At 33.0% G+C, this 26,247-nt stretch overlaps 2 protein-coding genes across 4 annotated transcripts; both read left to right on the plus strand.

The window, feature by feature from the left end:
• Window positions 1-1,583: 1,583 nt before the first annotated feature.
• Window positions 1,584-8,573, plus strand: LOC130801469 (uncharacterized). Its single transcript, XM_057665330.1, has 9 exons — window positions 1,584-1,998; window positions 2,697-2,722; window positions 2,943-3,027; window positions 3,113-3,322; window positions 6,497-6,619; window positions 6,701-6,758; window positions 6,856-6,929; window positions 7,631-7,719; window positions 7,811-8,573. Exons 1-9 carry the CDS (start codon window positions 1,900-1,902, stop codon window positions 7,878-7,880), a joined length of 834 nt encoding a protein of 277 aa, XP_057521313.1. The 5' UTR covers window positions 1,584-1,899; the 3' UTR covers window positions 7,881-8,573.
• A 3,871-nt stretch (window positions 8,574-12,444) lies between these two features.
• Window positions 12,445-24,307, plus strand: LOC130801530 (uncharacterized). 3 transcript variants are annotated; one of them, XM_057665401.1, is made up of 16 exons: window positions 12,445-13,005; window positions 13,725-14,380; window positions 15,408-16,658; window positions 16,838-17,191; window positions 17,317-17,385; window positions 17,534-17,614; window positions 17,739-17,776; window positions 17,862-17,949; window positions 18,048-18,173; window positions 18,726-18,914; window positions 19,066-19,145; window positions 19,262-19,331; window positions 19,429-19,527; window positions 20,804-20,909; window positions 22,778-22,865; window positions 23,857-24,307. In XM_057665401.1, exons 1-16 carry the CDS (start codon window positions 12,669-12,671, stop codon window positions 24,041-24,043), a joined length of 3,819 nt encoding a protein of 1,272 aa, XP_057521384.1. In that variant the 5' UTR covers window positions 12,445-12,668; the 3' UTR covers window positions 24,044-24,307. The 3 variants fall into 3 exon arrangements, with proteins under 3 accessions (XP_057521384.1, XP_057521386.1, XP_057521385.1); XM_057665403.1 differs by having other exon boundaries at window positions 23,286-23,878; XM_057665402.1 differs by having other exon boundaries at window positions 12,484-13,005; window positions 22,781-22,865.
• Window positions 24,308-26,247: the final 1,940 nt, after the last annotated feature.

Consider the following 26,247-nt stretch of genomic DNA (forward strand, 5'->3'; position numbering starts at 1 on the left):
CAATAAGGAGTCTATTTCTCAATGTTGCAAAATCAAAACATAGTCAACAATTCTTACTTGAGACCGTCTTTAGTCGAAACATAATTGATAGGTAAAATAATATTCACTCTACCATTTACATCAGACCGATTTCTTTTTAAAAAGTTCTAAAGCAAACTGCCAGGTTTAGTAAGATAGTGGTTTGCTTTTATCATTCAAAATGGTAAATCTATAGGCATTTTAATAACAGGCGTAGACCAACTGAACCGAAGGGATTTCTTTGAGGTATTGATACCTATTTACTATATAATTTTGTATTTGAGATGAATTAAATGTCAAAATTATTTTACGAGGGAAAAAGAATTATATTAAAGTAAATTTTCATTTCAGATGTCGGTTTGGTATTTATATTTATGTATTTTTTTCATTTTTCATATCAAATGGTGTTCTTAGAAAGTGGCTTGTTTAAAAAATTCAGATTAAACCGCCACTTCAAATGGCAAATTTACTAAAAAAAGTAAAAATTTTTTGACAAACTATCCTACGTGGAAGGCTTAGAATGTCAAGGAATCAACTCAATAAAAAGCTTAAGCTGATGGTTAAAACCCAAAATATGTTATATACACTAACATGCCCCCTCACACAAGTGTGGATGAGATTCCAACCCCTGACCTTTTGTCACGTTGGTTTCTGATACTATATCAAGGAACCAATTTAACCAAAAGTTTAAACTGATGGTTGAAGCTCCAAGATATGTTATAAACTCTAACATAAAACGTAAATCATATTTTCCTATAACTCAATGTTGGAAATAAGTTTTCAAATAATATTATTGACGAAAAAATATCTAAAATAAGAACCCATTTTCAAAATTTTAGAATAAGTTAAGATCATATATATTAATCGTTGTTGAATAGTGTAATGAAATAATGTCATTGTATTCTATTGTTTAATAACATATAATGATTCTAAATGGAAATTAATAACAATATAAAAATATATGAGAATAATAAAAAAGAATGGAATAATACATTTTATTAAGGCAAATGATGTGTGTAGTACTCGAAGATCAAGGCTACACATATACATTAATCATGGAGTATCCAATAATAGAAATAATTTGAGAATTATAGCTTTTAAGTTTAGTGTTTGCGAATTACAATTTTAAAGTTTACTTTTTACGAATTACAGTAATTAAAGTATCAAATTACACTATTCGGGCCAAGTGATCGTTGATCAACCCAAATGACCTTTGACCATTAGTAATCACCTTTGACTTTTGTTAACAATCCCTAATCACCTCTGAATTTTCTAATTACCAATAGTACCCTCGTGTTTTAGCACTTTAATGTCGTTTTTACCTATCATAACGATATTTTTTGAAAAAAATAAACGTTGCGATCATCTGATCGAAGCAAGTACTTATTCACCTATTTTCCGACATGTAGATCGAAAAAGATATTTAGCATTGTCGAAAAATTATCGTCAAATGAAAAATATCTATAACAAATCTAGTCGAATAATCTATATCATCACCTAAGTTCTCAATGTTTTCCTACATATATTAATAAAAATATTTTAAAAATTAACAATGCAAGAAAAAAATTTAGAGGAGGAGTCGCTCAAAATGGCGAACACGATATAGGCCTTGTTGCATAAAATGTGCGCCTAGGCTTAAGACCGGTTGCACTTTTTGTATGACTCCCACCTATTTTTTTTTCCATTCTATTTGCAACGAAAATTCATGTAAAAATTTGTATTCGATACTTACCGAATAGTTATAATGATTATGTTCATCAATCATATTGTTGATGTGTAGCTGAATTTTCCTCAACTCTGAATGGAAAATAGAAGGTAGCAGAATCTTGAAGAAATCAGCAATGAAAAATTAATCAGATGCTAATAAACCCCTTTAGTTAGATGGGTTACCGGATCTTCTTTGCTTTACTTCTCCTTTGCTTTTCGCCATCAATCTTATGGATCCAAGCATTTTCTCCCGCGCAACAAGCTCAGCCTCAGGTACATAATTCCCACCAATTGTTCAATTACATTCTCGGTTACCCTAATCCGATGATTTTATTCATGCTCAATTGCTGCTTAATTTGGAAATTGTCTGACTGTTGACTAATTTTGATTAGAGAAAATTTTCAAGTATTGTTTAGTTTGGGAATTGGGATCATAGGTTTTATTTGATGATCGAATTTAAACGCCAGCTAACTACGAATTGTAATTATTTTGATTGATCGAGTCTCAATAAGGCGACTTAGCGTTGACTATAGTCTCAAGTGGAAAGGATTCTTTAGGCTTTTAGTGGGGATGAGATTGATAAAAGAGATTGGAAAATTCATTGATTGATAGCTGATTTTTGGGTATATTTTCTTGCTCCCAATGTCCTTATTGATTTCGACGTCCACAGCTTAATTTTGTTTTGCTTCATGATTCTGAGGATTTTTCATACTTTGGTTAATTTGATATTGATAGCTATTGCAGGAATTACATAAGAAAAAGAAAATAAAATGCGAAAGTTCAGCTACTTGTTACCATCATAAGCTAATTTAACTGATTTTTAGCTTCTTAAAATTAAAATTCATTTAAGATAGATAAAAAAAAGTTTTAATTTTTTAATCATTTTGAGTACATTTTTTCCTACTGTTTCAAGGGATCATTTTGAGTATATTGCCATGAAGGATTAACTTCTACTTACGTTTTTTACACAGGATCTTTCAGGTCATACACATAGAAGGTAATAAGCTTTCCAGAATTCACTAGCAGACTGCAGCTGTTATTGATTATTTTTAAAAGCTTTATACTGTTGTTGTCTTGTAAACTTCGCTATTTACGTGCCAATCATACTTAGACCAATGTTTTTACTAATCCTGATGAATTCATCAAAAGTTGTGTCTTGTACCTTGTAATTGGATTACCAATCTCTTTACTGCTTATCTTTGGCTTTGATTTTACAGAAGAATTTTGCAACATGAAGAGCATGCTAATGAGATACATTGTTCAAGAGAGAGGAGCAGAGCAGCATGGAAGGTTATTGATGAGGTATGTTTTTAATTTGTTATGTAAACAGTTCAAGTCACTTCTTTTTATTATTTTTTTAATCCTAAGGTGTACAGTATTAATGCAGTATCTCATGCCTTTTGTGGAGAAAGAGAAGTATCAAATATCAAACAAGTGCAGACTTCACCCAGATAATGACATGTTCAGGGATCAGGAACAACACAAGATAAATGCTGACATTAATGAGTGGAAATGTGACTACTGTAAAAAGAGCTTTTATGCAGAAAAGTATCTCGATAAGCATTTCGAGAACAGACATTACAATTTACTAAATGCAGTGAGTTTCTTCTCCATAAAGTATGTCTGACTGATCTTCAAAAAAATTAAAAATGGATTGATCTATTAGGTTTCTTATAAATATCTTATAATATTTGACGTAATATTATCTCTTTGTTACTAAGAACTATACACCTTTTCGATTCGAAAACCGTAGAACAACAAGCTCAGATGTTGCTGACTAGCTGTTTTCCCTAACACATGATCATAATATATGGGATAAATTCAACATGTTATTGAAATGTAAGTTGTAAAGTGAAATTGCATCATTGTAATTGCTACCACATGGAATATATCATAATAAAATGGTAAAATTAAAAACTAAAAATAAAGTGCACACTCAAATAGCCAAATTAGTCAAAAATATCAAATACTTGAATATCACTATGGAGGAAACTAAAAAGTAGTATAGAAAACTAGGGTCGGCAATGAAAAAACTAATGCTAAATTTATCCTTTAGAAAATAATTAAAGATTACATAAATCTTTATGGCAAAGAATTGCACTGCACAACAAATCTGTGCTTTGTACATGAACATGGTATTGAGTGCCATGACTCATTGCCTACTTTCTGTTCTGAAGGGAAGTTGTTGGTTAAGGGCAATAACAAGTTGCCAAAGTGATATTGCTTATTGTTCATGTCAATAACGCAATGTTGAATGGCAACGAGTCGTTGCATATGGCTAAGGGATTATTCTGGCAATGAGTTGCTACTTGTACGCACTAGGCACCACCAACTCATTTCCTAGACACCAACAACTCATCGCCTAGGCACCATCTACTCGTTGCCCGCCTTTGAAAGAATGTGGTTGTTGGATGAGTGTGACAATGACCCGTATGAATGAAGGAGTTCGTTGCGTTGCTCATAGGGGCTCGTTTCCCACTCTAAATACTCTCAATTAATCAAGTTGTTCCCAAATTTCCATATGAGTCCCAATGACTCCATAACTTCCATCTCCAACATTGAAACAAAGCCTAAAGAATGAACTAGCTTATGCTCAAATGTGTATATCTTCACCAAAAGTCGCCGAATAAACCCAAATATAAAATGAGCATAAAACATATCAAATGCAACATGTGTTTTAAAAAGCGCACCCAAAGTGTGCCTAGGCATGAGGCGCTAAGAGACGATCATTTAAATGCTTCCTTGAGCCTAGGCGCAGAGGCTCTTCAAAAGTGCGCCTTAACATGTCTTTGCCTAATATTATTGAAATGACCGTGAACTCTTAGTTTTTTGTTGAATGAAAAGCAAAAATACACCCCTATTCTTGCCCTAAAGCAAATATATTGAGTAATAAATAGTAGAGAATAAATAACCTTGAAACATCGCCATCTTCATTGGTCGATGTATGATTCTGATTTAGATTTTAAGTGTTTGTTTAAGTGTGTCACAAAACATTTCAAACATCAAGAGCCGTTGTTTGCTTTCTTTACCTTTATCTTTGTTTTAGTTTTTATTTATGTTATTGACTCAAGACTATGTTATCGAATTATCGAGTTATTGTATGACTTTATGTGCTAAACAAGTGTTTAGCTTACTTATATGTTACTCCTAGTATAATATAAATTTCATGTTGTTTTAACTTTTAAGTATTAAATGTTTTAAAATTGACTTTGGAGCTTTTTAGCGAATCTGTGCGCCTCACATACAATAAGTCAACGCCTTCGTCTTGCGGCTTGTTCCTCGGTGTGCCTTGTGCCTCTTAAAACTAAGAATACAACAAAAATGTCCCTAAGATACTCTATAAAGGGAGAAATAGACATTTAAGAATGTATGAAAATAAGACTTTGTGGCTTTAGGTTTACCTTTCACAAAATATTGCAGATAAGTCAAAACGTTTACTAAACACCTTAGAGTTGTCATCGCCCATCAAAGTTGGGATGCTAAGTTGTGCTACTATTAAGCAATGTACCTCAAGGACAAAACAATGCCTTTTTGAAAATACTCATGGAGAAGTCAATTCCTTTCAGAGATAATAATAGAAGGGAATAAGGATGTGGTAGACACAAGTGTGAATGGGTATGAGAGGCTCATGAAATGAGCAAACTTCGTGACTAACTACCACTAGAATATTCTACCACTTGGGACTTGGGTAATCCATCTATGAAGTCCATGGATTTGCCCTCTTCAGACATGCTTGGAAAAGGAACGGGGTGCAACAAACTAGAAGGGTGGGTGGTTGAATGCTTCTTCCATTGACAAACATCACTTTGTTGAACATGTTGCTATATGTCCTAGGACAAAGTCCCTTCAAAGCAAGTTTTTGATACATCCTACTATCCCACCCACACGAGAGCCATAATACTCATGTAAAAGAATTCAAATGAAAGCTGAAGATGAAGGGATGTTACCATTTAGTTCTAGCACTGAAGTCTGGCGTGGTCTTTTAGAGTAGTAGTAGTAGAACTTGGTTCAGATTTCAAGGATTTCTTTAATTGCATTATTAAAGCATATTGCCAGACAATTCCAACTAGGCCACTCCTGGCTTGTTTTTTTCACTCTCTTTTTAATTCCCCCGAAATTCCAACTTTTTATCTTCCTTGTCTTCTCACTAAAACCTCATCTTTTCACGTATCCAAACCATCTTACAATTTTCTTTCATCTTCTGTTCAATATTTTCAACTTCTATGAACTAAGAGCTAACAGAGGAATAGTTCGAAAGAAGAAAAGAAAGTGGAAAAATTGTTAAAACCTAAAACACAAAGAAAAACATGGGAAATGATCCTAAGCACTCTATATGCTGTTCTACAGTGAGTGAAGAAACTCACTTAACGTTAATAACCACAGGTATCTCTAAAATGGAAGTTTAATTTAAGTCAGTTGACCTGTTAACTTTGCTTGGAAATGGAGGGGAACTGGTTCGAAATCTGATTAATTTATTGTAACTGGTTAAATTTATTATTTTTGGAAATGTCAGCCGAGTCGCTGTCTGGTGAATGTATAATTTTATCAAGGATCTGCACTTTTTTTTGCATTTTCCCGTGGTAGTTCAAATTATTGCTAATACATCAGTTTTTGGTTATAATTCATGACCTGCCCTTTTCAGTTGGCTGTTTGATTGATGTTTATTTATGATTGGCTTATTTCATTGTTATAAAATATAAATTCAGTCATATGCTGTTTCTGACTTGTGCATTATGTAACCAAAAAAAAATGAAAATTTGTGCTATTTAAGACTCAGAGCAACTGTCTGGCGGACTTGTGTGGAGCATTACACTGTGACCGTGTGATGGATTTGCAACCTCGAAAGACCAAGTGTAATCCAGCTGCAGCTGTTAGAAATCGTCATTTATGTGAGGTAAACTATTGGTGTTTTCAGCTGTACAATTCCAGAACTATATTTTCTTTACCTTAAAAAAATTATATGAATTGCATGCAGAGTCTCGCTGATACTTGTTTTCCAGTGACCGGAGGTGCATCAGCCAGTCGTCTCCATGGTATTTCTCTTCAACTTGTCCAACTCTGGAAATTGAGCTGTGTATATCTGTGTTACCTTTTTATGACTAATTGTTGTTTCTTGGCTTATGTTGATAGAATTCTTCTTGCATCAGTTCTGTGAGGCACACACTTGTTCTGGAGGGAAAAATCCGTTCTCCAGAGGTGGCAAGGTAGGCTATTAATTTGGTATATGTTAATATGACTTGTATTTTTATGTTATATGTTTTTATTAGGCAAAAGATATCAATTAAAGAGCATGGGAAACTCACACTAGTCTTATAAGTATTCCTGACATCCCTAATACACATTTACACTCTACGTGTAATTTGTTATATTTTGGAAGTGAACATACCCTCCCCATAGTGCAACAATCCGGTAACGCAATCGTGGTAACAACCACGGTGTTGTGGTCACGTAAGTGATGCGATTATCGTAATGCCAAATATCGACCGAAAGCATGCGATATTCCTTGAAATGACCTAAAACGTGGTTTTTTAACACCTTTACTACGTGGAAAATATTGGTTCGTTTTTTTTTCCTGAAATCCTTTATGCGGCCGATTCGATGTGATGCAACCTTGTTTTTGCACTATGCCCCTTCCTTTGTTTGCACTTGAGAAAAAACCAAATCTAATAATTGTTCTTAGTAGATGCTAATTTGCTACATAGATCAATAATTTTGCATGTTTTTTCAATAAAAGATAACGATTAACTTTTGCAAATAAATTTCAGATGTGGATCAATCAACTACAAAATTGCTTTTACTTATTCCTCAATTGCTTGCCTGTATTAACTGTTCCTAGAGCTCAACATTAATTCTCTTGCTACTAGCCTTTGTAAAGCACTAATTGTCATTGTTTCGATATATGCAGCGACGGACAAGTATTTTTTATATTGTCATCTCAGTTTTGATCCTAATGCTGCTCGCATTGTTCTATGCTTTTGTATATTTGTACCAGAGGTAATTGTGCATTTCTTCAGTTGTTTTTAATTCCTACTTTTTAAGTTTGATCTACTCTTGTAGGATTGATAATCCAAGTTGTATGTTGTAGGGGATTGAAAACGAGCACTCGAGATCTTAAACGAATTTCACACACTGGGCGTAAGAAGAAGCCTTCATGAGTCACGAGTCGGGAACATGCACGAAGTTTTAGTTGGGCATTCTTTCATGTTTTGAGGTTTGAATTCATTATTTTGTAATCGTATTATTGTAGTGTTAGTAATATGATACTCTCTTATCTTCCTTTCATTTTTGGGGGAAAAGAGGAAGAAAAGGGGAGGGCTTATAGACAAGAACTTGTTTCTAGCCCGTTCTGGACGAGAACTTTATTGGTAAATTTTCATGATAACTTGTCATTTGATGAAGTATTATTTTGGCTCGTTGAGTGAACAACCTTTGTTTAAAGGTTTGTGGAGTGGTTACGATAAAAGATTTTCATTTTGGATCAATTCCATATTACCCTCTAGTGTAGGTATTTCCATTGACGATGTACTAAACTTGTGGAGCTCGATCATTTTGAATGTTGTCAAAAACGGGAGAACATTGGAATATATTCATGTCGTTGCAAGACCCAAGTGTCCCAAGAAAAAGCATACCACTCCATATGTTTGTGGAGCTGTTACGATAATGGATTTCCATTTTGGATCAGTTCCATATGTGAGAAAGTACCTCCATTGTAGGTATTTCCATTGATGCTAAACTAAACTTGTGGTGCTCGATAATTTCAAATGTCGTCGAAAATGGGAGAACATCGGAATGCATTTATGTCGTTGCAAGACTCTGTTATTCCTAGAAAAAATATACCATTCCAAAAATCCCTAAAAAAGCGTCTTCTAAGATTATTGTCCCTTGCAAGACTCTGATGAGAACCCTAATTTCATTGTCGTTCTATCTATTGTTCTCCCATGACAACAATGAAGTGAAATTGAAGGATGAGATTTATTAATGCATGAAGTAATATCACATGAAATAAATGTCCTTACTCAATGATGTTTCTATTAGTCATTTTTGGCCGTTTTATTTGTTGTTTTCCTATAAAATATTTCAATTTATATCACAAATTTTGGACATAATTAACTTTGTTCGTCATAATTTTAATAGTAATTTATTAATGCTTATGTCCCTGTACATCTTTAACTAACTTTATTAACATTTTTATATTGTTTATATTCTCCACATGTTTTTCACTAACTTTATTTAAACATTTTTTTATTAAGTGTGGACCTTATATTTCTTCCACTAACTTTATTTAATTATTTTAATATTTTTTAATGCTTATGATCCACAACTTTATTTGCTTTATTATTGAATAAAAAAATACTCACGATCTAAAAGATTCAATTTTATAATTCTTTATTAAATCAAACTTGAGAATTTTGTCATTATAAACTAAAATTTCAAATTTTGTTTTGTTAATAAGTGTGTAGTCTTATGAACTTTAGAATAAATAATTAATAAAAAAATTCAAAGGATGAACTTTTCTAGAAACCAATAAAAACCACAAATAAGTATTTCATTATCCAAACATATGATCAGACTTTGTTCGCTTTTAGACTTTTAGTACAATAAAAATTAGTAAAAAAATCAAGTAAAGTTTAACAACGAACAATTTTTTATTATAATTTTTAATTAGATTATAATTTATTAAAAAAAAGAATGTAATCACTTATTTGTTGTTACTAATAACAAACAAGTGAATATATTAAATTTACATTATATTTTCTATGTATGAAAATCCCAAACTTATAGTGAATTTTCATTAGAGTCAAAACGCACCAAAATAACGTTTTAACCATGGTAAAAACGCATAAATTGTTGTGAAATTTTAGTGCATTTTGGTCATAGTGAAAACACATAGCTCATGCTTGGCTTTTTTTTTTTTTTTTTTTTTAAGAAATTAAATAAAATGGATTATATTAGAAACATACATCATACAAATCTATTAAAGTTGTTGGTAAATAATATATGTCATTTTCTAAAATATTATGTCATATGGACTCTTATTAGTGGTTGCTTAGCGCTTACACATGTCATTAATTATTAAAACATGCAAAATTTATAAAGAGGAATTCTGTAATTTGTATTAGGTTCATTTTTAAAAAAAATATTTAGCTGTTTAAGAAAGATTTAGAATTTTTCTATGAAATATTCTAAATATATTTTTTAAAATCATAGTGTAAATCTTTTTTCAAAACATTGCATATATTATGTATGATAATAGTTTTTACATAATGTTTTAAGGAGAATATGTTAGTGAACTGCTTTAAATTAAAATTGGAAAAATGTTAGTGAGATGAACAACCTAAAAATAATAATACATATATTTTTAAGGGAAAAATGTAAAAACTAAATTAATATTTGCTTGATACGTTGAAAATAAAATCAACAATTGTTTATTTTTAAATAAATTACGATATAATACGTTGAAAATAAAATCAACTATTGTTTATTTTTAAATAATTACGATATAATTGCTGAAAATAAATTTAACTATTCCTTATTCCTAATTTTTGACTAACAAAAAAGCTTTGAAGATGGTAATAAACAATAAGTAAATATATTTTTAGTCAACATATCTAATAGGTAAATTTATTTTAAAAAATATGTAAATTTATCTTCATTTGATCAAATAAATATTAATTTATTATCTGGAAGTCTCACATGTGGCGGTCATATATTTATTGTTTATTATGTCATATATTTATGACATAATAGCCGAACCCATACAACCATTTCCCAGACACATATGTGATCAGTTTTAAGGCTTATGTGATCATGCATATGTGATTAATTTTAAGGCTTATGTGATCAGTTTTAAAACATATGTAATCACTTTTACTACTGTAAGTGATTACTTTTAACGACTATTTGATAATTTTTAAAGCATATGTAATTAATTTTAAGACCTATGTGCAGGGCCGTCTCAAAGAAAATAGAAACCTTGTACATACAACAGAAAATGGGCCCTTCTCCATTTAAGGTGGAATAATCTAGTGACTATTAATTCCAATTTTTGCACTTATATTTAGAAAAAATCTCCTTGTTCTATTACATTTTCTTTTTTCAAAAAAAATCATCTATAAGATAATAATGTTATGTAACAATAATTAAAATTAAAAATTTGTCAAAAATTACCTATGAAAATTGGTTTCTATCATCAACTATCTTGAATAAATTTTTTGTCAAAAATACTTACAAAGATTAAGTTTTTGTTAGAAAGTATCTTAATAATATTTTTTGAAAAAATTACCGTGAATATAATATAACATTTTGTTAATTTTCCTCCAATAATACTAACTTTTGATTAATCATGAATAACACCAACATAAAGTTTTTTTTTTCCTAGAATAATATCAACTTTAGTTTATTAACTAATTCACCAATTTTTTTGTCATATATTCCCATATAGTATGATTTTTAACATGTTAGTGATGTTCTAGTGAAACATCCCCTAACTTGGTATTATTCACAGATAATAAAAAATTAGTATCATTGTAGGAAACTAGTAAAATATTGTATTATTCATGGTAAATTTTTTATTTTTTTTCAGAAACTACTTGAAAATTTATTTTATTTGTCAACACTTCCTACTAATTACGAAAATGAATCAATTTTTTGTTAGTATCAACATGCCACATGTTTTTGTTTGTATATAATTCACCATATTATTATAAATCATTAACAACATCAAAATAATAAACATATAGTAGTATATAAACTAAATTTAAAAAAAATTTGAAAAGAAACAGCAATTTTCTAAGATGGATTTTATTTTTAAAAATAAAAAAGTTATTCAATTGGCATTATTTCTATTTATAAATAAGGAAATAATTTGTCTAAAAATAAAACAAAAAAGAACTAAAGAGGTTCTAGCTTGTAGGATTCGATCCCTCTAAAACAAAAAAGAACTAAAGAGGTTCTAGCTTGTAGGATTCGATCCCTCAACCCTCATGAAATCAAATGGCACGCCACATGCATTTCTATTTACCACCACCGAGCTACAATTATTAATGATGCTAATGCTAACTAACTATATAAATTATATAATCATTTAGAGGCCCCTATTTTTGACAATTATGCTTGGGGCCATGTGCAATAGCCCAGATTGCATAGCTTTATAGCCGGGCCTGTCTATATGATCACTTTTAAAGTCTATGTAATCATTTTTAATTTACTGTGTGATCACTTATAAAGATTATGTGATTACTTTTAAAACATATGTAATTACTTTTAAAGTTTTTGTGATCACTTTTAAAGCATGTGTGATCCCTTTGACTATCATAAGTGATTACTTTTAAAGCCTATGTGTTCACTTTAAGACCTATGTGATTACATTTAAGGCTTATGTGTTCACTTTTAAAGCATATGTGATCATGTTTAATTTTCAAATCCACCACCACCACCACAAAACACAATCTCTATAAGTTTTAAAAGTGATCACATAAGCTTTAAAAGTGATTACATAGTAAAATAAAAATAAACACATTGGCCTTTTAAAGTGATCGTATAAGCATTAAAAGTGATCATATAGGCATTAAAAATGATTACATAAGCCTTATAAAAAAATAATCACATAAGTTTTAAAAGTCATCACATATAAAACACCGTCCTAATTTTTGGACCGTCCTAAACAAGAATATTGTGATTTATTATTGCAATTTACCCAATTTAAAAAAAAAATAGAAATGAAAGTGTTGTCGTGTTGATGCGATGGAGCGAGTAAAATCTACTCAGCAGCCAAGCGGCCACGGCTACTAACCAAGTTTTAAAAATTTTCAAACTTTTGAAAAGCTGAGCATTTCCCGCACAGAATCCCATGAGGTCATGACATCAAAATTCCACGAACCCTAAACCCCCAAATTTCAGAAATTCCTAAATTGACTGACCTAAGAAACGATTGCTTTGTAAAAATGGCGTCAAAGGATGCTGATGAGAAGTGCAGCAACTCTAAAACAGAAGAAACAATTGCTTTGGAGAAGAAGCGTTCAAAATCAAGGAGAGTAAGCTTCGCTGAAACCACTGCTATACACTTGTTCATCAGAGATGAAGATTGTGAGACACCTCCCGCGGTTGAGGAATCCAGTGCCCGCATTCAGAGGAGTGACAGTGACGAGATTAGGGAGTTGCTTGTTACTGATTCTGACTCTGATGATGATAAGGATAGGGTTTCTCTCGAGCCCTCTTTTTTAAGGCCTTTGGAATCACCGTCTCCTGGCAGTTACTTCGGTTCCGCTACCTCTAATGATGGCAAGTTTTAATTCTACTCTTTGTGATTTTGTTTTTCTATTCTGCATATTAAGTGAATGATTTTGTTTGAAGCAGTTTTTTTTGTGTGATGCTACAAATTCATTTTTTTATTTGTGCAAGCATGTCCACAGGATTGGTTTTTCTATTGGGTGCCTGGTATCCTTGATGAGCATTAATCCATTTAGAAGGTCTTCTCAATTTTACTCAGTTAGGTCTCCCTCTTGCATTAACGTTCATTTTTTGACATGACACATTTTTCTTACCATAACAAGAATGGTTTATTTTTCGTAGTCCTTGTAAAAAGGAAATTGGGCAACTGAGCAAGCTCATTGATTTTGGCCGTTGAGAAAATGATGGATTTCTATGAAAAGCAAAAGATATTTTGTATAGCAAAAGGTGCAAGGTGTCCCTAATGGATTCGTTCTAGAAATATAGCTGTTGACTTGATAATACCTTTCACTTGATAGTTTGTCAAGATAGAATGGTTTCTAGTTTCTTGTTTTCTTCAGATTCTGCAAAATGTTGACCAGATTGTGATAAATCTTATCCTCTTTACTTTTTTCGATAATAGTTTTTTGCGCGAACCATATTCCTACTCTTTTTGTATTTGAAATCTAGAATCTAAGTGTTAAATTATATGCAATAAAATTGATGTGGACAACTTTCCCATTTTCACTACCATATTGGTGAACTTATAATCTACTCTCCTTTCATTGCAGAAGATAATTTTTTTGGACCTGTATCCGCTGATTTTATTAGACCTGGACGATTATCAGATTCAGCGGTCTCCGAGGACAATCATGATGTAACTATGGATTCAACGGCTTTCTCTATGCACTTCCGTAGTCTAGCAAGATCAGAGTCAGGAGGAGAGTTTAAAACACCAACTGGAGCCCGTCTAGCATTTGGAGAGAGAACTTTTGGTCAAATTTCTACGAGTGGTGGGGATTCAATGGTTTTGACTGCTTCCAATAAGCGAGTCTCTGATTCTGTTCTTGCTGAGACAGTTAATGGCAGTGGCAATTCAGATGATATGAGTGTTGTGGGGGAACACTCTCGCATATATGATTATGGGGAGCTACCTCCTGAACTAGATATATTATTGGCCGATGACGGCAAGGATAAGGGGGCCTCTCACACAAGTCAGTTTGAACATTCAAATCCTATTCAACACGATAAACGGGATGCAGGATCTTGTTTAAACCCAAGTGGAGTTGAACTTTTAAGTTCCAGTAATAGAGAAATTGATGCCCAACTTGGTTTAAATGTGGAAAAGGCATCTGATGGTGCAATATCTGCAATTCAAGTCATTCTTGACAAAGGAAATGATGGTATTCCTGTAAAACTATCTAAGGATCGGACTAACTCTCCAAATGTAAGATCTTTTTTTAGATTTTTTGTACTTAGTTGTATAGCCTTGTTGACAACTAATATTTGGGAATTTCACTCGCTCAATACTCTTGTACATGAGTTGATTGCAAAGGTTCCGCACACTTGTTCTTTTCATTTTTTCTCAGTTTCAAAATTTTAATCAATAATGTGACTTGGAAAATATTGAACAAGTGAGTAGGGTCAATGAAATTGTACATAGATGAGGGTTCTTATGGGATTCAATTGTTGAAACTGTTATATGAATGATAATCTATATGAAGGTAATCAATAGCTTAAAATAGTAATGGTTATGGATTTCACTGTAAATTTGTTAGAAAGTCCTATTTCAATTCAATGTATATGAGACTCTGCCAGTTTGAGATTTTGTGCCGAATCGCATGTTTTCTTTAATTTCTATTACTACTCTATTAAATTCTAGCTTCCACAATGGTAATGGACAGTATTGAGTTTTCTGCAACAAAGATGTTTTGAAATGACAAGCATTTCTGTTGAAGTTGACATGGGCTTTTCCTTCTTAAATTAGACAAAAATTTTATTCCCATTCATCCATTTATAACCAGCTATCAAACAGTGTGTATCACATTTTTTCTATATGTTGGATTTGATGCTAGTTTTTTTGTGCTTAATTTTTCTTCGTTCTACACCTAATTCACTTTAAAAGCTCTCTTTTTTAATAAGGGGTTTTCAGATTCCTTCATTGGCTTCAAAATGAAAATCTTGAACATTCATCTTAAGCTTTAGATTTAAATTGTTTGTAGTTTGTACTTTTAAGAAAATGAGAAAGTGTTACCTTGATGTTTTCTCAGTGGCAAAAAAGACGAGGGTTGACTAGTGTCACGTTTTGTCTTTATTAGTTCTGGTCTATTCTACTTACTGTTGTCTGTTGAACACTTTTTTTCAATTCATTTTCTTGTAATTCCTTGGCAATCAGAAATCTAGTGTTATAGCATTTAGGCGTCTTTCATACTCTTGATTCTTAACATTTCATTGCATATGTTGTGTTTTTGTAGGTTATGCCAGTTGACGAAAATGACCATGAAAGGCAAGATGCTGTAGAACTTAGTGGGAACTTTCAATCTCCTCTGCCTACTTCACACTCTCACTTAAATCACGATCAACGAATTGCGGGTTCGGTTTCTTCAATTCTTGAGGAACGTAGACAGATATTTAGGGTCTTGCCAATTGATGAATCAAACTTAATTTTGTCTGAAAAGAGGATTCATGAAGGTAGTAAACATGTTTTGAGCGCATCAACTCTTGAAAAAAGTGTTTCCAGAGTCAAAAGACACACTTTTCCATTTACTTCTGCTTCAAAGGCCGAGAGTAATGCTTCAAGATTAAGGACTTTAGATTCTGTGACACGCTCCTTAATCAGAAATAATTCTTTGAGAACAAATAGCAAAGACTTATTGATAGAACATATGGCTGCTCCAGTTGCTTGCTTGGATGAGCAGTTTTTGAATGTTGCTGGGGATGATGGTGAAATTGAAAGCATGGGAAAGATAAGTAAATCTAATATGAAGACCTTGGGAGATTTACAGAATGCTAATTACATAGAGGCTAATGATGCAGAAATGTCTTCTTTGAGTGCAACTGTGGGTTCCCATGATGATTCTGCAAAGTCTTCTGTTAGCAGGTCTCCTCTGGCACTTTCAACAGAAAAACAATTCAATCCAAGTGTGTCAAGAGTCACCCACACCAAAGAAATTGCATCAATTACTGGAAGTGATTGCTTTTTGCTGGAGATAAGTTCTAATGTTTTGAAACATAACTTGGATTCTGTAAAATCTGGGGACTCTACTTTTTTTCCTACGACCAATGTGGGAAAGATGGTGTCAGCTTCTCCACTATATCAAGAAAGTCTTTCTAAGAACCCGAACCAACAGGTTGGATCCAACTTAAGCCTAAGCCGAGTTGTGAAACAGATGGTGGTAGATGACTTGGGTTCCAGATCCAAAATTAACAGTCCTTTGGTTACTGAAAGCAAAAATGAGGCTGAGAGGTCTTCGTCTGATTTAAAACATTTTCAAACTGTTTCCCATGCGATGCAAAATGATGAGTCAACACTTAGAAATTTTCATGGTTTCCCTGGAACATTCACATGCTCCGAACATGCTTTAATTGATAAGGCTTCAGATCTAGGTGAATTAGTCATCAATAGGGCCAATATCGGAACTGGAACAATGTCTATGAGGGCTTTTCCAGTGGAAGACATGAAACCTGTTACTGGAGATGTTAATCCAATGAAATTACCTATCCAGGTCATATCTCGGTAACTTTAGCTTTCCTGTTTATCAGCAAATGAAATTCTCCACTTGTCCAGTTTGGATTATACTTTATTTATTGGCTGTTTAAGGCAACAGTAACCCTCTTTCTTTAGCATTTAGAATGTTGATGATTCTAATATCTTCTTACCTTATTCTTGCATTTGGCATAGCAGGTGTCTGAGAGTTCTAAAGGAGAGCTATCTTATAGCTTGATACAGAAAAAACCATGTTTGACAGATGATACTATTGTGCATCCTTTTTCTGGCAACAGAATCTTGACTCCTAGATCTTACCCTTTTAGCAGTGTAGATGATGAAAATGATCAGCCGGTGTCAGAATCACCTAAAATATATGATGCTGATCGTCCATCTTCTTTAAAAAGGAAACTCTTTGACAAAGCCAAGTATGATAATGATGAAATCACAGCATTTCAGCATAAGCCAAAGTTTTCTAAAGATCAGAAGCAAGGAAATGTCAAGGAAGCACGAAACATAGGAAGTGATTCAACAGCAAGAGATTGGGTTGATGTAATAGCATGCACCCTGTCATTTCATATTATGTCTCTGCAATTTTTGGTTGATTAGAAATATTGGTGATTAGCCTGCCTTTTTAACAACTAATTTCACACTATTGTGAAATGGTTTCCTTATAGGTTTTTACCAGTTTCCTGGGTATGACCAAACTATCACCTGCCTTGATTAACAAGTTGAATTTGACACAGGCATGTTCATCTATGTGGCTTGCTCTTTCCATCCAAAACTATATTTTCTTCTTTATTTAATAATTTAATATCTCTGTTCCGATGTTTAAGGAATCTTGGTCTCTTAGTATTTATCTAAAAAAGTTCATTATTTCTTTTTTCTTTCCAGATCAGGATGCTTGATGAAATTTTGGTCCATCTAGACAAGATGAGAAGTTATGAGCTGCTTTATCGTGACATATGCTCTCAGGTCTGTTGTGGTCATCCTCATTTACGCTCATTTTTGGTTACTCATCAGAAATAACTACGTGATCTGAGCTTACCAACACTTAAGTATGCATTTTTCATCATTTGACTCTTGCTGTCTTTCTCAGGAAGCATTCAAGATTGCAAACTATCAACAAACAAAAAGGTGAAACTCTTGGCTTACAGAGTTCCTAAATTGATTGTTGTTGGTAATGCAACTTTGACACTCTCTTATGTAATCATTGATATAGATTGGCGGATATGAAGTTGCTTCTTTATAGAACTCTGTATCAAAAAGCAAAAGTACAGCTAATGCATCTCGAGCGTGAAAAGTTATTGGTACCAATCTAAATATTCTTTTTCCTCGTCACAAAATGCATCACTTTCTTTCATCATATTCATACGGTGTGTTCTATCACGCAAATATTTGTATGCAGGTCCAACTTCGTCAATTGGATTCTAAAGTTGAAGAATCAAACATGTTGATATCAAGTTCTCATGGTTCTCAAATAAATAGTCAGAAGGATATTGAAATAGATTCCTTTTTACCTGTATCTTGTCTGGTATGTATCCGATTAGTAGGCTTTTTGATTAGCAGCAGTTTATTTGTTCTCTGAATGTTAGGTGTCTACTTTGAAATTGTGGTTTCATGTAAAGTTTAATTGTCGTGTGTTTGAGTTCAGGGGAATGGTGTTTTTCTTTTTTTTTGTTTGCTAAGGTGGCTTTCTAGTTGTATATTTGTCTGAAATAACTAGAGAAAATAGTGATCTGAGCATGATTTTGGACAAATTTCCACAGAAATATGGTATTCTTTAGAGAAATATCAGGCAAATGATTTTTCAAATAGCATTATTTTGACTATTTAGCTTTTGTGGGATAGAATTTATTTCATCTTATTTATTTGTTTGTTTACAGAAGTACACTAATGCAGTTGTGTGGAATCTATAATAGTCCATGCCCAATTATTTGGGAATTTTTGTTTTCATTTGATTCTGACATACGCCTTCTGGTGCTCCTTTACATTTGTGGATTCTTCAGATACACCTAAGGTTACTTATCTGTAATTCTATTCGTCCTCTTATGGAAATATGTGTACTGTTGGCTATTACTTGTAGGTTGCTGCTGAAATTCCTTCATTGAGGAAGGAGCTAGAAGTATCAGAAAAAAGCATAAGGAACTTGCATGATTCCTTTCATACATACATCAAGGATGTGAAAGAACTAACCTGCACTGAAACAACTGTGTGTATTAAAAACTTACTGAATAAGAGGGTTGCATGTCGATCACTGCGATCAGAACTTCAGGTCTACTAGTTTTCTTTTGTTTTTTGTTTAGTTTTGTTTGTTTATTTTAATTTTTTTTTTATTTTTTTTTTATTTTAACATTTGACAACCATCAATAGTCTATATTCTATGTCAATGGTATCCTGAAATGTCTTACATCTGATGTCATTAGTTATGTCAAGTTGGGAGCATAACGGCTGTGGATGGAAAACGTAATATTCTTTTTGACCATGGTTGCATAATGTCCCAGAGGTTGGTTTCTTGTGAGATTTAGTATTTCCCGAAGGTCAAGTACATGGGTGACTTATTTTACTTAAATTTTACAATTTTATCAAATGGGGTCTTGTTTTTTTGCATCTTACATATAGGTTCATGGTGAAATCTGTCTCTAATGGTTTATATATTTCAAATACATTGGATGATGTGAAAATCTCTATGGTGAGTGTCTTATGTAGCGTGGTTACTTTTTGTTGGTTGTATCTCAATCTATTAGTATGTTTTAGTAATCATTCTTTATTTATTTTGTATAAATCAGATGTCCATTGGTGATGTCTACACTGCATTTTCATTTGTTTTACATAGTGAAACTAATCTTGCATACTCTGGCTTGGAAGTTATTGCACAAGAAGTACAGGTAAAACTCTCTCGCTTATCTAAATCAAATTGTTGTACCCATCCTGTTGAGTTGTCTGACAAAAATACCGATATTCTCATGTTGATTGCATGTTCAATGTTCCTTTAGATCTTGCTGTCAAACTTTGTGATTTTTTGGATATAAGTTGGTGAATATTAATATCCTGTATAATACCAGAAAACTCATTGAATTTACAGTTTAGCTACTTGCGGACATGTATTTTAATTGGGCTAATTAACTTGGATACCAATGACTTAACGTGCTTTTATGGAAATCCCTTCCCTAACCCCCTCCAACACCCATACACAACCCATCTACTACAAAAAATCACAGTTCTTTACCTCATATAGTGTATGGGAGATTTCAGTAGGAGAAAAAACAGCCTCAGGCGAGTGTGTTTGTGTATGAACAGAAAGAATATGAGGTCTGGCTGTAGAGATCTGTCAAGGTTCATGATGTCAGTTCATGTGGTGCTGTGCAAGCTGCTAGAAATGTCATATTTCGTACATCAATGAGAAAAAGCTGAAAAATATGGTTTCTTCTTTTGTTTTTTTTGTGAAATCAATTTTGTCTTGTATAGTTAGATGAAAAGCCCTACCTTGCACATGAATAGTGAGGTTAAAAACCCTTCCTTGAACGTTTCTAGCCTTCATATTGATGCAATTTTTGGTAATGTGCAATTTGTGTATATGGCTTTGGTTGCTGTTTTGTATTGTCCAGTTTGGTAATTAATAAATTACTTGTAATTGCAAAAACTAATGAATTTCTACCCATTATTGGAAGTTGTGTAAGCCAAGATGAGAATTGATTTTGTGGGAAATTTTAGGCCTGAAAAAGATGACAATGCTTTTACATACTTAGACAAACTATTGGTGTTTGATGAATCTTTTTGGATTTTCAAACATAAAATGTTTAATTTATAATTTTTTTTTTTATTCAGTGGCTTTCATGTATCGTTCCACTTATAACGACATAAATTAGTGAATCTGGACAAAATGTGGATGTGGAAGAGATTAAAAAAAACTAGCCCAAATAACCTTTCCATAATTTAGTGTAACTGAAGGAACATTGCTCTATTTAGGGTGTTTTTAGAGGTGACTCATTGACAATTTGTGTTAGTGTCTTTGTCTCAATGGCATGAAACTTAAGGGGAAGTTGGTAATGTCGAGAAATATTCATGATATCATGTCTGATTATTTTCTCGAAATTTTGAATTTGCAAGGAATATGTGTATAATTTGTTAACCTAATTGGTTCACTTTTGTTTCTCTTTGTAGAAAACCACTTCACTTTTGCATACTCTGCTAGATGTTGTTGAAGAAGTTTGTCTAGCTATGGTTGAACTAAAAAATCTTACTGGCTCCAAGTTTTTGCAGCCATCAGGTACGTTTTCTTCATGCTGCTACTACTAAGCCTTTTGTTGTTTTGGTTGTGATTTCTTTAGGTGTTTATCTATAATCTTTGACGAAGTGTTTTTAGTTTGTTAAAAAAATTGATCTCTGCATGTCATGAAAGGAGTTAGCCTTGACAAGAAAATATGAGTACTGAAAACTAACAAAATGCCAAACAAATGTTGTGAAAAACCACAACAGCCTTGTCATTGCTGGGTTTGGGGATATTGTCCCATAATTAGAGTGCGATAGAGAAGACGAATGCAAGGAACTTATCTCCTTAGACAGTTAGATTATAATTTTTTTCTCGGTCTTTGGTTGATTTTCCAATTCTGAGAATTCCAATGAGCATGCAACAAACTTTGATATCCACATATATTCATAGATGAAGCCTAAAGGTATTTGAATTCTACAACACAAGGTCCCTAAGAATCGTAAGATGCTCTAATGGCGAGGAATATCACCTTTTAACAGGACAGTTTGGTTCCATTTGACCTTTCTACTCCATGACCCCTCCCAGATCCATGTGTTTATGTGAATGGTCAAGGGTACAAAATTTAGATGTTACCGGCTTTTGAGGCTATTTCCTTATAACTAGATACTCAAATAATAAAAATCAAAATAGAATTTGATGTTATTATTTAGAACCATGTGTTTTATGTGAATAGTTAAAAGTGCGAATCTGCCAAACAATTGTGTCTTGTGTTTAGTTACTAATCTAAGACCCCTGTAACCCTGAGTGTGGCTAGTATTATTGGTTTATTTTTCAGTCTTTTTAAAAGAGATCCCTAACTTGAGTTGTCTAAACTCAACTAGTTTAAAATACCTAACTTGTTGAAGGGTAGCAATGAACTTGTATCTTTTGCCTTGGATAATTGATCCAGGGAACTTGTAAATATTATTTGTGGAGAGACCAAACATTAAATTTTTAAAAAGTCAGCAGAACTACCAGGCTAATTCCAGACGATCAAATATGCTGGAGCCTCATTTGTATGCTCAACAGACAGCAGAGCAGTACTCACGAAAAGCACTTTCCATCAAACTGCTGTAATAATGGAATTTTCTTATTAGCGTAATAATATTGTAGACTGCTGTATTAATTGGAGTTTTTTGGGTTTAGTTTTATATGTTTTTTTCAGTCCTTTACTAAGTTCATTTCTTCCATTTGCACTGTTATGCTGGTTCTATAGATCAATAGGCCCGTTAATTTCTTTCAAATTCTTGATGACTTCCTTCTCTATTGAATGCTTCTTTCCGTGATGCATCGCATTGGAGGGATATTTAGAGTTATCTAGTTAATTAGTTAGCTTGAAAGATAAGTTGCTAGTGAGAAAATAGTGTATAGATGAAGTGGGAAACAAAAAAGCATATCAAATAATTAACAAAAGCTTCGAATGAATTTATACACATTTTTAAAGAGCCTATCACGTTTATTGTAATCCGTTTAGGTTACAATAAATACAAAATACGTTTACATCCCTACTTAGTTCACGCTATTCATTTATTTCTATATACTTTCTATTTGTTTCTGTCTACAAATGATCTTCACTATAAATGTATTTTCCAATTCATCACACTTTCTTTAAGCACAGTAAGTTTTACCCACCTACTTGGCCAGATTTCGCTGTTGCTGGGAGCATTAGGAATAAATATAGAATGTTGTATTGGAGCGTTGGGAATTAATATACAATGTTGTAGTCTCAAATTTAAAATATTGTATTCTGCTGATATTTAGTTGCATGGAGTGTGTATAATAACCGGTTTATTGGCATCAAAATTCAAAACTTTTCTGACCTGTACATCCTTTTTAATAGTTCCTGTGTGAATGATTTATTTGTGTTTTTTGTTTTTTATTTTCAGCAGGAAAGCTCAATTTGCAATTGAGTTTCACCGATTTCAACAGTGGTGCAAGAGTGGTTTTGAGTGTTGACGTCACTTGTTTGAAATGGTATTGTCCGCCTAACTATGGACCTTTTTTATTTTCTTGATAATAAGGCTGCACCACTATATTGCGACCGTATATTAGAGGTTTTTGAGTCGAAGTGCTTCTGTAGTGGGAGTAAAATGAGTTGAAGTTGATCTTGGGTTGTTTGACTTTCTTGTAAACTTGCTGTTGAGCTCAAGCTAATTCTCGAGATATTTTAATATCAAAATTTTAAGTTCAAAACTCAACTCGAGTTTGAGAACCAATTGCCAAAGCAATTAAACACTATATATACAACATTTTTAACTAGGATGTTACTGAGTTTTTGCTAGATATTGTCGTTAGTATTATGCAAAGCTTTATTACCACCAAAATTACATCCGAAATTTGGGATGGTACAAACTTTTAAATAAGTTTTTTGGCTATTTATTGTTTGTTTTGAAGGAGACAGTTTGGTATTTGATAAGAGGATATTGATGGCTAAAGGGTGGAAGTGCGTTAGTGAGTTGTAAATGAGGTGGATCAAAAGCGTACATAAGAAACGATGAACAATAGTGGGAGTTTGGGACCTTCACAACAATAAAATGTTATCTGTTTCTGAAACTACTAGGGTTTAATACTTCTAAACCAGATCCATTATTTGATGTGAATTGTAACAAGTTTATATTATTATTGACTTTGTAACCTAGTCTATTGAATCCATATTCTCAACTTAGCTTCTAGAAGTGATAGGACTATTTGAATTTAGATGTACCTTGATAAGCATGTTGATCAAGGTTCATATTTCAAGCTCACGTCAATTTGTATTGGGTCGAAATAAATAGATTTGGGTTGGATCACGTTACCCCACAGTCTAAGGCGAGCCACTGTCACTTCCCACTTGTTCTGACTTTGTTCTAAACATTTGGAAATGCTGTTTTACTAGGGCTTAATAGGTTTCACGATTCGCTATATTTGCAAGGGCATATTGCATATTAACTTCAATTATTCATGGAGATTACTTTCTGTTGAGCAGGGGATTATATCCTTCACAGGTTTTGCCATATGAAGTACAAGTAAGTCCGGCAGCAAGGCATGAATCTTTACGATTACTATTGGACAGTATTAATAGTGCTATACATGGTGTTAGATTTGGGTATATAAGGATATTGAATCTTTGTCGATGTGTTTCTAGGACAATTCAAGCTAATTGTATCAACTAAACTAACAAAATACTGCAATATTCCCGTTGCCTTTAAAATAGATGCAAGTCCTACATTTTGTATGTCCGCATTGTACATTCAGCTGCTTGAATGTGATTTTAAATACTTATGAAATGAATAGGAATGAGTAGAGATGTAGGATTATTTTTGTTGTATCATTTAAGAATACAATTTTGAGCTTTTCTTGTAAGAGACTATCTGTAAGACGATCTCAAACAAGGAGTTCGTGTTCTCAAAAATGGTAAGAAGACTTCTAATAAGGAATTTATATTTGCGTATCACAAGTAAAAAATGTGACTCTTGGTGAGATTGTCTCATACAACAATTTGTGCACAATGTTTTTGTTCTCTGAAAATTTGTTTGATTAGAATTATAATTAAGGAGTTCAAAATAAACCAAAGTATTATGTCTAAGTTCCCCAAGGAGCATCTGAATTGTAAAAAAAATCATTTTCTTGAACGGTTTCATCAAGGAAAATTAAATGAAAAGCTTGAATGAAAAATGTTCTTTCCATCACTTTACAAATTTTTCAAAAATTAAATAAACCATCTTTAATTCTTTCACCCTCAACACCAATAATTCCCCCAAGTTCATCATTGAACCAAATAAAATAAAAAACATCATGATTTGCATTTTCCATGGCAAATTATTTTGTTTCATGCCAAATCGAACACGGCGGAAAATTTGAAATGTTTAATCTAATTTATCAAAAAAATGAATAAAATAATACAACTTTCAACTTTATTCCAAAATTAAGTGTGAAATTTCCAAACTTGAGGTTTCGGGCTGTTCGCAGTTAGTGTTAACTGCGAACAGGTCAAACCAGGTTAAATAGTTGTTCGCAATTAGTAACTGCAAACAACCCTTTGATCAGTTTTGACATGTTCGCAGTTACTAACTGCGAACAGAATGCTCCACAAATAGGTAGATCAACTTCCTATTTTCCCATTTTTCCCAATTCTCAAAACCCTACCTTATCACTCGACATTCTCCCTCTAAAACCATAGAATCAATCCATCAATTCTTACATTCCTCTTTCAATTTAGCACTTCAAAATTAGTCTGGGATACTCTAGCTTGCTCAAAGGTAAACTTGTTTGCGTTTTTTAGTTGCTCAAAGGTAAACTTGTTTGCGTTTTTTAGTATATATGTAGTTTTTTAGGGTTTTAATCAAATTTGCTTATTTTTTCAAATGTAGGTTACTAGTTCTTAAATCAAGACTCTTCTTAATTATGCATAACTATTCAAGGTAATTTTTAATTGTTTTTTGAAGTATTATTGTTGATGAGCTTATTGGATTAGTTGAATTCAATGTTGATAATATTATTAGAAATGTTGATGTTGATGTTGGTATTAGAAATATCATTTATGAACTTATTAATTGATTTATTATTTGGATTTTATGTGTATTATATATGTATGAACTTAGTTACATTATGGATTTATTACTAGTATATATATATGCTGCTCCTCCCCAACAACCCCCACCAGATGCTGTGTATGGTTCAAGGTGAAATTTTGCACGCCGGACGCGCAAGTACATCAGGACCGTTCTCAAATTCTATCGAGATCAGTTAGACCTGCTAAGACCCAACCAGGTAAATATTTTAGTACTCATTAACATTAGTGCAATTTAATTTACACATCAGTTACATTTTCATAACATGTATTTTAGTTTTTGTGGGACCCGTACCATGCGGAAGCCTACGCAGCTGTACCCGAGCACTCGGGGATTCATTCAGGTGCGTGGAGGGCTTCTGTGCCACTCATATGCTTCGACATTGTCGAAGTACATCTACCAGAGCGCGTACTGCGCCAATATGGGTTGGTACAGGGCATTCCACCGCCTTGTGACACTGAACCCGAGCTGCACCTGATTTTGCGCAAAAATCAGGGTACGACAAACTGGATGGAGATCAACTGGCGCCACATCGCTCGTTGGGATCGTACACTAGAGCTGCTGGCTCAAGGTACGCCGATCGATGTTCATGGCGCACCTATTACACCACACTACATGCCATGGTTCCTCTCCATCACTCGCCGGTGGATGACACCACGTGGCATCATCGCAGCAGCACATTACGCACCTGCTGCGCCTACGATGACCCAATTTGTAAGTCTTCATTCGCATTTAAATGATTAAGTTGCCGATTACATAATATAATATTACATTAACTAAATATTAATTGTAGGCACAAGGTGCGG

Source organism: Amaranthus tricolor, chromosome 15 (assembly GCF_026212465.1).
Source record: "Amaranthus tricolor cultivar Red isolate AtriRed21 chromosome 15, ASM2621246v1, whole genome shotgun sequence".
NCBI classification, from domain to species: Eukaryota; Viridiplantae; Streptophyta; class Magnoliopsida; order Caryophyllales; family Amaranthaceae; genus Amaranthus; species Amaranthus tricolor.